Source organism: Chinchilla lanigera, unplaced genomic scaffold (assembly GCF_000276665.1).
Source record: "Chinchilla lanigera isolate Chin_1 unplaced genomic scaffold, ChiLan1.0 scaffold00097, whole genome shotgun sequence".
In the NCBI taxonomy this organism is placed as follows: Eukaryota; Metazoa; Chordata; class Mammalia; order Rodentia; family Chinchillidae; genus Chinchilla; species Chinchilla lanigera.
Window position 1 is genome coordinate 5,594,562 of NW_004955498.1, and position 12,607 is coordinate 5,607,168.

The 12,607-nt window shown below is 45.6% G+C and overlaps 1 protein-coding gene across 2 annotated transcripts in view; it reads right to left on the reverse strand.

The window, feature by feature from the left end:
* Positions 1-9,841: 9,841 nt before the first annotated feature.
* The window catches only part of LOC102027876 (melanoma-associated antigen 10-like), a 10,311-nt gene continuing 7,545 nt past the window's right edge, over positions 9,842-12,607 (reverse strand). For both annotated transcript variants that reach the window (XM_013505540.1, XM_005406413.1), the window contains 3 exons: positions 11,211-11,298; positions 10,844-10,949; positions 9,842-10,720 (listed from right to left, as the gene is read on the reverse strand). In XM_013505540.1, the coding sequence (XP_013360994.1) occupies positions 9,882-10,720; positions 10,844-10,895 (891 nt within the window). In that variant the 5' untranslated portion in view covers positions 10,896-10,949; positions 11,211-11,298 and the 3' untranslated portion in view covers positions 9,842-9,881. The remainder of the gene's footprint in view (positions 10,721-10,843; positions 10,950-11,210; positions 11,299-12,607) is intronic.

Below are 12,607 nucleotides of genomic sequence, written 5' to 3' on the forward strand. Positions count from 1 at the left end.
TTTCTTTTGATTGGTGAATTCAGACCATTTACATCAATGATTATAACTGATATGTATTGGCTTATCCTTTTCATACTAATTTTCTGTTGTTGATTCCCTGTCCTTGCCCTTTGTTTAATTTCTTGGTGGCTGCATTCTATTGGTGTACTTGATATAGGGCTCTTCATTGTCACTTCCTAAAATATCCTTCAGGACAATTTATAGAGCTGGTTTGATGGTCATAAACTTCTTCAAATGTTCTTTGTTACAGAAGGATCTTATTTCTCCATTGATTTTGAAAGATAATATTACATGGTACATCACTCTGGGTGGGAAGCTGTTTTCTGTCAGGACTTGTAGTACTTCGGTCCAATCTCTCCTTGACTTAAGTGTTTGTGTTAAGAAGTCTGCTGTGATTCTGATGGGATTTCATTTATAGATGATTTGTTTCTTTTCTCTAACAGCTTTTAATATTCTTTTCTTATGCTGAATTTCTGGACTCCTGGATATTACATGCATTGGTGTAGATTTACTTTGTTCATGGCTAATTGGAGTTCTACATGCTTCATTTATACGTCAAGTTATTTTCCCATATTTGGGATGTTCGCTGCCATTACTTCAGTGAAGAGGGTTTTTATGGCATTTGCCTATCTCCAGCTATCTCATTGGCTCTGATAACTGTTATGTTGTACTTCTTTTCATCATCTTGCAGATGTTGAACTGATTTTCCATGGTCCATTATTATTTTTAAGATATTCTTTTGTGATTGCTAACCACAATTATGTCCTCTGGATCTGACATTCTGTCCTCCAATTAGTTCAATTTGTTGCATATATATTCAGTGAAATGTTTAGTCTGGATTATGGATTATATTTCTAACATAATTTGGACATTTATGGTTTCTTTTTCCTAAGCCCCTCTATTTTTATATCTGTGATTTCCCTAGATTCACTGAGCAAGTCTTTCATTTTCATCACCATTTCTTGTTTCACATGAGAGATTATTTCCAATTTGATTTTCTCTATAGCCTCATTCTTATTTTTTTAACATCTGATGCTATCATTTCAGAAAATCCAGGTGGGTGGCTTCATGTTTCCTGTATCTCATTCTCCCCTGGACTTGTCCTGTGTGACCTGGAGGTCTGGAGTTGCATTTTGCTTTTGTATCTTGTCATTTTTTATTTTTAATATATATTTCCTTTTCTGTGTTGGAACATGTAAATTTCTAATGGTAGGTAGCTTTATTGCTAGTATCAAGGCTTCCCTAGGAAATGTCTATTCTTCAGAGATGTCTTCTCAGTGTAGATTTTTCTTGGTACTTGTGTCTGTCCCAAAATCTTACCTACCCAATTTATTGCAGAAGAGAATTTGCTATCTATCTATCTCAGCACTCAGTTCTTTGTTGCCAGATTATGATGATGCTTATGACCACAAACAATCTCAGTGTTGTCATATAAGGAAAACAACTGATTGCAAGAAGTTTGACATCCTGGCTAAAGTAGCACCATTAACCATAACAATAGCATCAAGCACAGCCTAGAAACTGACAAACTGTGGTTACTATTAATTTGGTACCTTTAACCATAGGTACAAGATCTACAGTTGTATAACAAAATCCAACATAAACCAGAAACTTGTATGGAATGAGTTTCCCTTAGAGTGATTTTACCTTGTTGGGGTACATTTAAGAGGATAGGGGATAAGATAGAAATAAGTGAAGAAAACTATAGTAGAAGGTAGTTTGGAGGACAAAGGATGATCACCCAAGCTTTGGGAAACTGGTGCAGAGGACAGGAGACAAAGAATGAAGGATAAAGCAAGAGAATACCAAAGTGAACTAGAAAGACTAAAGATAATATTTGTTCAAATGGAAATATCATAAAGTCATAAAAGACTGTTTTGGAAAAAGAAAAAAAAGACAAACAGAGCAAAACAAAAATAAAAACCTAAACAACCCCATGCCCCCCAAAATAAGCAAAAACAAAAAACCAATCAGACTGAAAAAGGAAAATGAAACAAAGAAAAAAATAGAAAAGTAAAATTCCTCAGATGTCTGCAGTTCTTTGCTAATGTCCAAGTCAGAGCCTAAAACTGCTGGCTAGCCCCACCCAGTCTGTAGTAGGATTAATGCTATGTACGGGGCTCATGTTGGCCACCAGATGTGGGGTCAGAGATTGGCCTCCAGCTAGCAACTTTGTGTATGTCCCTCAACTGCCCTCCCCGCATCTCCTTATCCTGTTTGTCTCTGCATTGCTTGCCTAGTTGCTGTGGTGCCCTAGGGCAGAAACAACCTGGGGTGCTCCCAGTCCTGTGCACAGCTGGCTCCTCTAGGTCCTAGCACAGCCTTCTCAGCTCCACACTCACTGGCTGGCCTCTATCCGATCATGCTTCTTGTCACAGGGAGGAATGCTGTCAGTGCTGTTGAGACAGCTCAAGGCTGCTAGTTCACCCTTTAATCTCCTCTACAGTGAATGGAGTATCAACCTCCCACTCATTGCTTCCACGCAATCAAGGCTTTTTAATTCCCCCATTTCCGCCTTCCTCTCTCGAGCCACTGTTCACAGGCTAGGATACTGTTCCATTCACTACTTTCACAATTTGCACAGTGGTCCCTAAGCTTATTGCTCCTAGGGCTTCGAGGTAGCTACTAGGGCACGGGACAAAAAAAATACCTGGCAGCCCATCAGGGAGGGAGAAGTATCCTGTTCCCTTTCCCCTGTGTATGCCAGCAAAATTTGCTGCCAGGCTGCAGCATCCTGTGTGGAAGAAGGCAAAAGAGGCAAGGGTGGGCTGGGGATTTAGCTCAGCGGCAAAGCGCCTGCCTGGCAAGCGCAAGGTCGTGAGTTCGGTTCCTGTACCAGAGAAAAACAAAAAAAAAAAAAAAAAAAAAGAGGCAAGGGTCCTTATATCTCACATCCATCCTTTGTGGAATGAGTTAGCCACATGTTTGAAGTCCATCAACTTTGGGGAGGGGCAGGGGAAACTTCCCATAATGACAATTCTTGCTCCATGTGCAGGCAGCACCACCGTTGGCTGCCCTGTGGACTGAGTCCCTGTTTTATAAACTCCTGTGTCTATGTTTTGTTTGACCTGCAAGTCTCTTATTTCAGATTGATTTGGCACGAGGAGGTGTGTCCCTCCGTTTCTTCCAACTCCCTCTGTTTTTTTATTTTCTCTGAGTCTCTCTGACAAAGCTCCTCCTTTATTCAGTCATGTTGTCTTCCCCCCACCACCAGGTTAGGATGTATTTGAACGTCACCAGAAAGGTCCACTAAATGATTCACCACTGATTCAGTGGGACCTATCTATGCCTTGGTCTTCTCGTGCCATGTAGAAGTTCAGTATAATTTACTGTGTTCAGTGATTCAGAATTCCCATGGGAAGCTATCAGAGTGTCTTGAAAATGTCTCCTCCTCAGGTCCCCCAAACCATTTGGAGATGTAAATTCTTTTAACCAGGTTGTGTGATGCTTCCAGCATTGTAACCAACTTTTCCCCACCAGTTTATCAAGGTAGTGAGTGTCCTCATGAGGTTTCACCCCCATCCTAACCCAACATCCACACTTTGAAGCCAACTCTTGATCCCCTATAGAAATAGTGGGCAATGTAGGCCGAGAATCACAGCCAAAATGCCCACCTGCTAGAGCACCAAGAACTCACAAACCTCAACCCAGCCTGAAGCAGGAATATCACCTGGGTCATTTATTAAGCCAAGTCCACAGCAGGCCCTTATCTGCAGAGGTTGAGGTACTTGGTCTGAAGCAATTGCCCTCCACTGTCCTCCATGCAGCTGCCACCCCTTCCCCTGCTCAGTGGTATTTCTGACCTCCCTCAGGTGTCAGTCATCAGCCACCATCCCACCCCCTCACACAGAGGGGCTCAGAAGGACTCCACTGAGCACAGGGGATAGAGCACCCATCTCCAGCAGGCGTCAGGGCATCTCCCAGGCCTGCACAGTGCTCAGGAGGCTCTGGGACACTAGAGTGGTCAACAGATGCTGCTTACCCAGAGTAACCCAGGGAACCAACATTGCTCTAGCTGTCAGAGACAGAGGGACCCTCACTGAGGATGGGGTGTCTCTTGTGCCAGTGCACCATTCTGCTAATAGGTTTGTCTAGTGACACCCCATTGCCACTTGCAGCTGATAGCAATGTGTCCAAGATTACCCAATTCTATTCATGTATAGGACTCCCTCCTCCTGTCTCCCTCACCTCCCCTCTGTGCTAAATGTGTATCAAGAGCTCTGAGTGACAGCTCTCTCGTGGCCCTCTGAAATACTTCTTCATGTGGTGTTGGTATGGTTTAGATCTTGAATGTCCCACAAAGTCTCATGTGCTCAGAGTTGGAGCTTTTGGAAAATCATTGGATCATGGAGGTGATCCACTCACCAGTGAATTGATCTATTCATCAGTTTATCCCTAAATGTAATGTTTAGACAGGGTGTGTCACTGGTGATGTGAGTTTAGAAGGTAAATCTCCCTCCTGGGCTTCCCTTTCTCTCTGTCCTTCCAGGCTGTCATGGAAGTGAGCAGCCTTCCTCCACCATGCCTTTGTGCCATGCCGTTTCTGCCTTGGGGCCCACCAAACAAAGCATGAATCCTCTGAAACTCTGAAGTAAATTAAACCTCATGTCCTTTAACTTGTGTGTGTGAGGTATTGGGTACCAGCAATGGTAAACTAGTTAACATTAGTGTCTCTCATGAATATTAGCCACTATTCTCACCTGTATCCTCCCAAAATCTCTTTCTTATCTTTTCTTTTCTTTTTTCTTTTTCACAGGGTCTTCCTGTGCAGGTCAGGTTGGCCTTGAGCTCACTCTGTAGCCCAAGCAGGTCTCAAACTCACAATATTCCTGCCTCAGCCTCCCAAGTGCTGGGATTACCATGGTGTGTCACTATGGCTGGTTCCAATATCCCTTTCTTCATGAGGATATCCTGTGTGCTTTCGTCTCCTAGATCCTGGATAGTTTTACAGAATTTCTATCTCCTTAAATGAAAAAGAGAAATATTCTGTTGACATTTCAGAATTTCAGATTATCTGCAATTTTTATGAGTATGCAAAGTAGTATAGCATATTTAAATAAAATGTTTGCAGTATTTATAAAAACTATACCCATCAATTTCACTGCAATTCAATGTCTCTGTTGCTACCTTCTTAGTAGAACAGATGTAGCTTTGCAGACTTTGTCTACAAAATGTTGACTTCAATTCTAACCAAAAAAATGGAGTATAATTGGTGTCCACAAGGAAAATGGTTCATTAGTGGCACAAGGATGCTTTAGAATTCTGCAGAGTAGTATGCTGTCATAGGAAGATTCTGATTCCACTGTATTTAGTGTTACAGGAAGCTGTAGATTAACACATACATCATTACCAATTGTATTAGTTAGCTCACCATTGCTTGGACAAAATACCTGACACCAACACATACCCAGGAGAGTGCTTTCCTAGGTGGCCCCCAAGCCAATCAAAATGCCATGATTAAGGTTAACATCACACCCATGTATGTTAATATGACCAATATAACTTATTAGCACATCTGTATATGAAAAGATTCTCAAGTACACTTTAAAATAACATGTACTAGACTAAGCTCAGTGATCTCTGAAGAGGTAAGAACCTTTGGAAAGAGGAAATTATACCTGTATTGTTAGATTTGTTTTGCAACAGAAACAAATGCATTGTATCTTTGCAGTTAACGTATATCAATAAGTGTAACAGCAGAAATGCTAGCTGTATATAATTTAAACTAACTGCTACCTTATACAAGAGACCAAATCTAGAATTTGAGCAGCTTCACATCATGAAAGTTAGTTTTCTGTGTAAATAAATTCTGATGTGGTTCTGCAGGCACTCTCTGCCTTCAGGAGCTGCAGGCATCCTGGCCGCTTCCATCCTGGGGTCCCTCGTCAACGCAGACCTGCCTATTTGCTGGAAAGGAGGGAAATCACAGGGATGCACAGTGGCTCGCAAATGCCTGGATGTGACACTTCCTACACCTTTCACCGGGAAAGAAATGTCACGTGCCTCTTTGTAGTGACAGGGGGGCGGTCAGGTTCCCCTCTGCCTAGGAGGGACAGGACGACACGTGGATGGCTACTTGTACTGTTTCCCCGTGAGTCGTCACAGAGTAGGTACTCAGCAAAAAGCAACTGTGTCCTTTGTGAGGCAACATCGCTCCTCATATCTTGGAGATGTTCCTGAGTAGACCGGTTTGCCTTCAAGTTCTCTGAAGTCTTACGTGCCTACACAGTGACACATGCTTTTAAATCCCGCACTGTCCCATCTGATTTGAAGAGGACCATGTGAAAGCGAGCAGAGAGGGGTCAACTACTTCCGCCACAGCGGTTTCCTGCACTTCCCTTTGCAAAACATTCTGACTGCTCAGAACGGGGTTTTCTCCTCCCATTGGGTGCAGGCCCGAAGCCTTAACCTGTGGCTCTCTGTTCCCCTCCACAGGACCGCTCCGACCCCAGCACCTGCACAGGTGCATCCGTCACCCTGAAAGCCCGCGTCTTCTGACAAGCAGGCGCCAGACAGGAGGCACAGGAAAGGCGGCAGATGACCTTTTCTCTTCTCACTGGACCAGAATGTCTGTGAAGGAACCACTTCTCACCTCCGAGGAGGACTGTGTAGTCTCTAGAAATTTGGCTTCAGGAAACGGTCGTTCCTCGTCTACCACTGATGAGGGAGCTTTAGGTGCTGACCCCAAAGCAAACCTATCCATGTGTTTAGGTGTTCATTTTCCAGCTTCTAATACTATGCTTAATAAAATCCTATTATAAGGAGTAGTCTTAAAAATCTTCCCTCCACCCTGAGCATTACAGGCCAAGAGCGCAGTGAGATAGTAAAATGACAACCAAGAGGAAGTCTCCTCACAGCCCATAGGGAAAATAAAAAATGTGATGGCTCCTAGGTAGGGATAACGAGGTATCTAACATAACAGTCCTGAGTGCACTTCTGTGACCAAGGGTCGTGCCTATCAAAGGAGAGTGGGTGAGCTGAGGACAGCCAGGAACTCATGAGACAAGCGCCATGGGGAGGACAGGGAATTCGATGTGTCCTCAAGAGGGGGCAGCAGGGAAGGGCTGATGATCAAGCCAGGTGCCAGAGCTGGAAGGGACAGCACATGGGGGATAGCAGGGAAGAGGTTTGTATAGTGGGAAAGCGCTTGCGCTGGACAGAAATATCCACAACTGGGCATAGTTGGTGTTATGGCTTGTGTCGAGATGTCCCTCCAAAGCCTCATGCAGTCGTAGCTGTGGCTGTTCAGAGGTGGCTGGATCTAGAGTGTGTGATGATGGAATTAAGGGTGTGATGGTGTAACTAAGGGTGTGTGGTTACTAAATTTGTCCACTGAATCCTTTGGCATAGGTCTGGGTGTAGATAACGGGAATGACCACCCCTGGCTGTGAGTTTTACCCACCCTATGGCCACGGGCCCAGACAAAATATAGGGGACAGAAAGCTGCTATCGCTGCTTGCTGCTTTTGATGCCTTCTGCCTGCCATGAACGTTTCTCCTCTGTGAGGCCCCTCTGCCAAGCTACCCTGCCTTGGAGCCAGCCAATTTTACCCTCAAACCTCTACAGACTGTGTGCCAAGATGAACCTTTTGGATGTTCACTTGGATGTTGAGTATTTAAACTCAGCCATGAGAAAAGTACCTGAGTCAGTTTGCTTTCAGAACAGACATTGCCCCACCTGTATTAGTTTGTTTTTGTTTTTGATTTTTGGGTTTCCAGGAATTGAACTCATGACCTCGTCCTTGCTAGGCAGGTGCTGTGCCACTGAGCTATATCCTTGGCCCTCCCCACCTGTGTTTGACTCTGTTATCTCTCTAGGTTTGCTCCTGTAGCACTGGCCTCCCACGCCATCCTTCTTTCCGTTGTCAAGAGAGACATTAACCTGTGCTGAGAAATGATTTGTAAATCAGCAATTTGGACCTGAGGTGGAAGATCAGTGCTGGCTTCCAGATGTACTTATGCATCCCTGTCACTTACCAGCCAGCCACTCTGGGAAATTCCCAGCCCTGGGAGGCTGGAGCTCTTCATATGTGAAGGAAGTGTGACCAGGCCTGTCCACAAGCACTGCAGGAAGCTGTGTCCTGTGTGTAAAGCACCCAGCCCTGGGACTGGCGTGAGTTGTGACCACATTGAATGGCAGGTGGCTGCCATCTCTAACAGGATTTGATCCCAACCCTAGCACTCGGGGTGCTGTTCTTACTGCCATTGCTCTCCAGGACGTATCAGGGGATATGCAGCTTTACAGGCTGTGGAAGTCCTAATTGGCCAAAATGGGGTTTTTCATGAGTAAGGTTCAGTAGCTCCTCCCTCTGAAGACATATTACAGAATCTGGGCATGGAGTCATCTTTCCGAATGGATGCACCACGACGTACCTAGAATGTGAGAGACGGACCAGCTGCTTCTTTCTCTAGCAGCTGCTTTCTCTCAAACCACTGTATTCGTCCCACCCCAAAACTAGCCCTTGTTCAGCGTTATGCCAATTCCACTGAAGGTAACAGAAGTGTGAGACTCTAGTGCACTTTCCTCTCGCTCCCAGGCCGGGAAAGTATGTCAGTCTGGTGCTTTCTGGGCACAACTTCAAAGAAATCTGCCCTACGTGCCAGCAAATCCTTGCAGATGATGGTTACAAATCACCTAGTCCTTATATCCAGCTGCACCACAACAAGAGCTCAGGCCACATCCAATACCTGACCCAGGTGGACATTCCTCTCTGCCTTATCAATGAAGCAAGCAGAACTGCTCAGAGAAGTTTTAAATTTCAGCCCCAAGATCCTTCATCTGAGTGTCTGGCCTTGCCAACCATGCAGTAAAATTAATCTCAAGAAGGAACTGAAGGGGCTGGGGATATAGCTCACTGGCACAAGTGCCTGCCTGGTACATACAAGGTCCTGCATTAAAAAAAAAAAAAAAAAAGGAATGAACTGCATTTTCCCTAAGCCCTAAGCTACCACAAGCATTCGCCATTCCTCTGCAACCCCCCTCTGACCTTTTCCTTGCTCTGTAAGCCCTTGAGGACATCTCTCCATTCCCTGCGATGTGCGGAAAGGGCCCTGGCTCCACCATCCTGTGGGCAAGAGTGGGTCCCACTTCCCTAGTTTACCCATGTCTGCACCACTAACATAGGGCCTTCCAAAAAGCATCTGCTCAAAGGTCTAAGGGCAATGTCCTGTGAGCAGCTGGGGTTCTTCATTAGGAGTAAATTTATCCAACATTTTAAACTAACCAAGCATGTACTACAGAGGCTTATAAATATTTTTAATTTTACAGAAAGACAACTAAAAGTAATACATGAAAGTCAATATTGTTTTGAACTTTTTTCTGTATTTATTGACCTCATCTATTTTACTCATGACTTCTTGTACATTTTCAAGAAAGCTTTTATTTCAAAGATGGGTTACCTTGCTCCAGATCACAAAACAGGATACAAGATTTTACAATTTGCTTTAGAAAACAGCTGAACTCTTAGAATGTATAAACATCAATAGGTCTGTAACCAGTGATATCAAAATGCACAACGTGAAGTTAATTAAGCCTTCTATTAAAAGGAACACTATATGAAAACTATTAACACAATGTTCAAGTCACAGACATAGAACAAAAATGCAAAGTTTATATACTGAGCTTACCAAATCCCCATACTGAATCTGCATTATTTAGAAAAGTGACTGCTCTTTTCATCAATAAAATTTAAGTATCAGAAATTACATGGGGGGCTGGGGATTTAGCTCAGCGGCAAAGCGCTTGCCTGGCAAGTGCAAGCTCGTGAGTTTGGTTCCTGGTACCAGAGAAAAACCAAAAAAAAAAAAAAAAAAAAAAAAAATTACATGGGACAGGAGAAGTTGCCTTGGTATGTGCCCTGTCCCTGGCCTTGGCCCTAGTCATCACTCTTCTTTTGGAACTAACTCTGGGACTCCCTCTTCATCTTCTGAACACTCCTCCTGACAGTCGGGCAAGATCCTAAGTTTGCTATCTTTCAGCTTGCCCAAAAATTCCAGGACTTCTTCCACACTGGTTTCAGCATGGGCCCTTGGACCCCATAAGAACTCATACTGAGGAGGATCACTGTTTGGCACCTCTACACATGCTACATACTGTTCCTGCACCAAATCCTCGGTGAGGAATTTCCTGGGCTCCCCATATATGCAGTGCTCACTCCCAGGATACAACCCCATGCCACTCAGCACTTCCCAGATGGCTTCCTCTCTGGCACGGTTGCCCTGAATAAATATGACACTCAGGATGATTATCAGGACGATGGTCCTGGGGTGGTTCTGTTCATCATTCACCATCCCATCATAGGTGAGGCCAAGAGAAGGAGTAAGAACATAGAAGTGGCTGTTAGGGCCCACTTCCTCTATATCAATGCCAAAGACCAGCTGCATACACTTAGAAGCTTCCCCAAATATCACAGGGAAGTGCTCCTCATAATCTTTGGTAACAATCATCTGCATTTCTGCTCTGGTGGTTGGCTCCTTAAGTAGGTACTTAAGGGACAGGAACTCCATCAATTCAGCCACCTTATCATCTAAGACATCACTACCCAAGGACGTAGTCTCAGGCAAGGCCAACAAGGGGAATGAACCTTGCCCTTCTTCACTGCTGGAGCCCAGATGGGATTCGCTCAATGGGGAGGCAGCCACGGCGTTGGAGGGAAGGGAGCCTCTCTCAGGACACTGAGGAGGATCCAGCATTCCAGCAGCAGAAATCTCCTCTATGGTGCCTAGGATCAGATAACAGAAGAAAGATGCGGATGAGGAGGAGAAGAAATGGAAGGGAGTGAAAGAGGTGACTTCTTGCTACACAGCATTGAAACTCTGCCCACCCTCCAAGCCCTGTATCTCACTTTGGTCCTCGCGGTCTTCCTCAAGTTGGTAAGGCTTTGAAGATGCAGACATGATGGCTGTGATATGTGACCTCAGGCAGGAGCTTGGCGATGGGGACTCAAGGAACTGGGGAGAGAGAGAAGTTGAGACCAGCATGCAAAGACAAAGTAAGGGCAAGAGAGTTTATCCAGGGTCCCTGAGTCTTCCCATAAGTTGACAGTAGAGACAGGTTGAGGTTGAGGTTCCATACATCAGGAAATGGGGTATTTTCTGCCCTGAGATAGACTCCAGGCAGTGTGTGGTATCCCTAAGGCCTCCAGAGTGGTAACACTGCATACCAGGCTCTATGGACTCCTTTCTTTTGGGGTGTGTCAAATACTTACATACCTTCAGTTCTCACCCAAGTTCTTCACCTTGACAGCTTGCAGGTTCTGGCCTCCTCTGTCTGCGGACCAGGAGTGGCTGCTCCGCTGACCTAGTGACCCAGTGCACAAATATGTGACATCCCTGAGCTCAAGCAAACAGAAATGAGATGCAGCACTTCTGCCCACAACTGCATGGGCTTTCCTCAGGGTTGGACAGCACAGCAAGGATAGAGAAGCCCTCCTTTCTCTGGAGCATGACCATGGATTCAAACTTCCCCTCTGCTGACCTAGCATGCATCTCACAATCCAATGCCACCATTTCCCTGTGGCCTCAAATGTGGAAGCTGGTGTGTATGGAGGTGACTCTTCGTCTCTGTCCTGCCTGAGGACACCCCAAAGCAGGGGCATGTTTCCCATGTCTTGGATCTGTTTCACTGATGCCACACTCCGCAGACCAATCCCACTCTTTCCTGACATCAAGAGCCAGGCAGAAAGGTGCACTGTGCCTACCAGTGCTGACAGCAAGGTGGAGGTCACCCTCCAGTCTAGCATGGAAGGTTCCCTTAATTGTCCTCCCTTTAAGTCCTGAGGCTTTCAAAGAGCCCCACCCCTAGGTGGCCCAGAATCCTCCCGCAGATTTCAGGCAAGAATGCAAGACACACTTCAGAGGGAAAGCATAGGGACACTGGGTTCCAACTGTCATGGGTCCTGGATACTCAGTCCTGCTTCATTGCTCACTTTGACTTGGGGTAGGGCCTGACGCTAACTGAGCCCAGGCCGGCTCTGCTTTTGCCACCTGAAGCACGGACCTCATAACAAGGATCTGACTCTGTCAGGGTCTAGTGAGGCAAAACCTGGCCCTCGCCTAGAAATTCTGCATCACGTGGTATAGGGCATGCAACAGAGGTCTTGTTAGATTATTCTGCAAACCTCTCTCTGAGGTAAGGCTTCCCCAGCCCCTCTCTCCCACCCCTTATCTGGACCTAACTGAGCCCAGACCTTCCCTGCTCCTCCCACCTTGGGTCACATCTCAGAACAAGGCTCTCATATCCTCTCAGCTCCCACAGAGACCAAAAGGGGGCTCATGCTTGACAATTTTGCATTGTGAGGTGCAGAGAAGGCAACAGAGGCTTTTCGAGACTGTTCTGGGACCCAGTAGCAGGGTGAGGCTTCCTCAGACACCCATAGTCCCTCTCACTAACTTGAACCCAGGTTCTCTCCACTCCTCCCACCAGAGGCTCAGCTAACAACAGGGTAAATCTCGATTGCTCCAGGTCCCTCTCTTTCGGAGGTGGGGCTTCCTCTCTATACCCACAACCTCTCAACCTGAGCACTAATTATGCGCTATCCTCTCTGCTCTCCTCACCTCAAGGGCATAACATAGAACTACACGGGGAATCTCCACCAGCCCAGGAAACT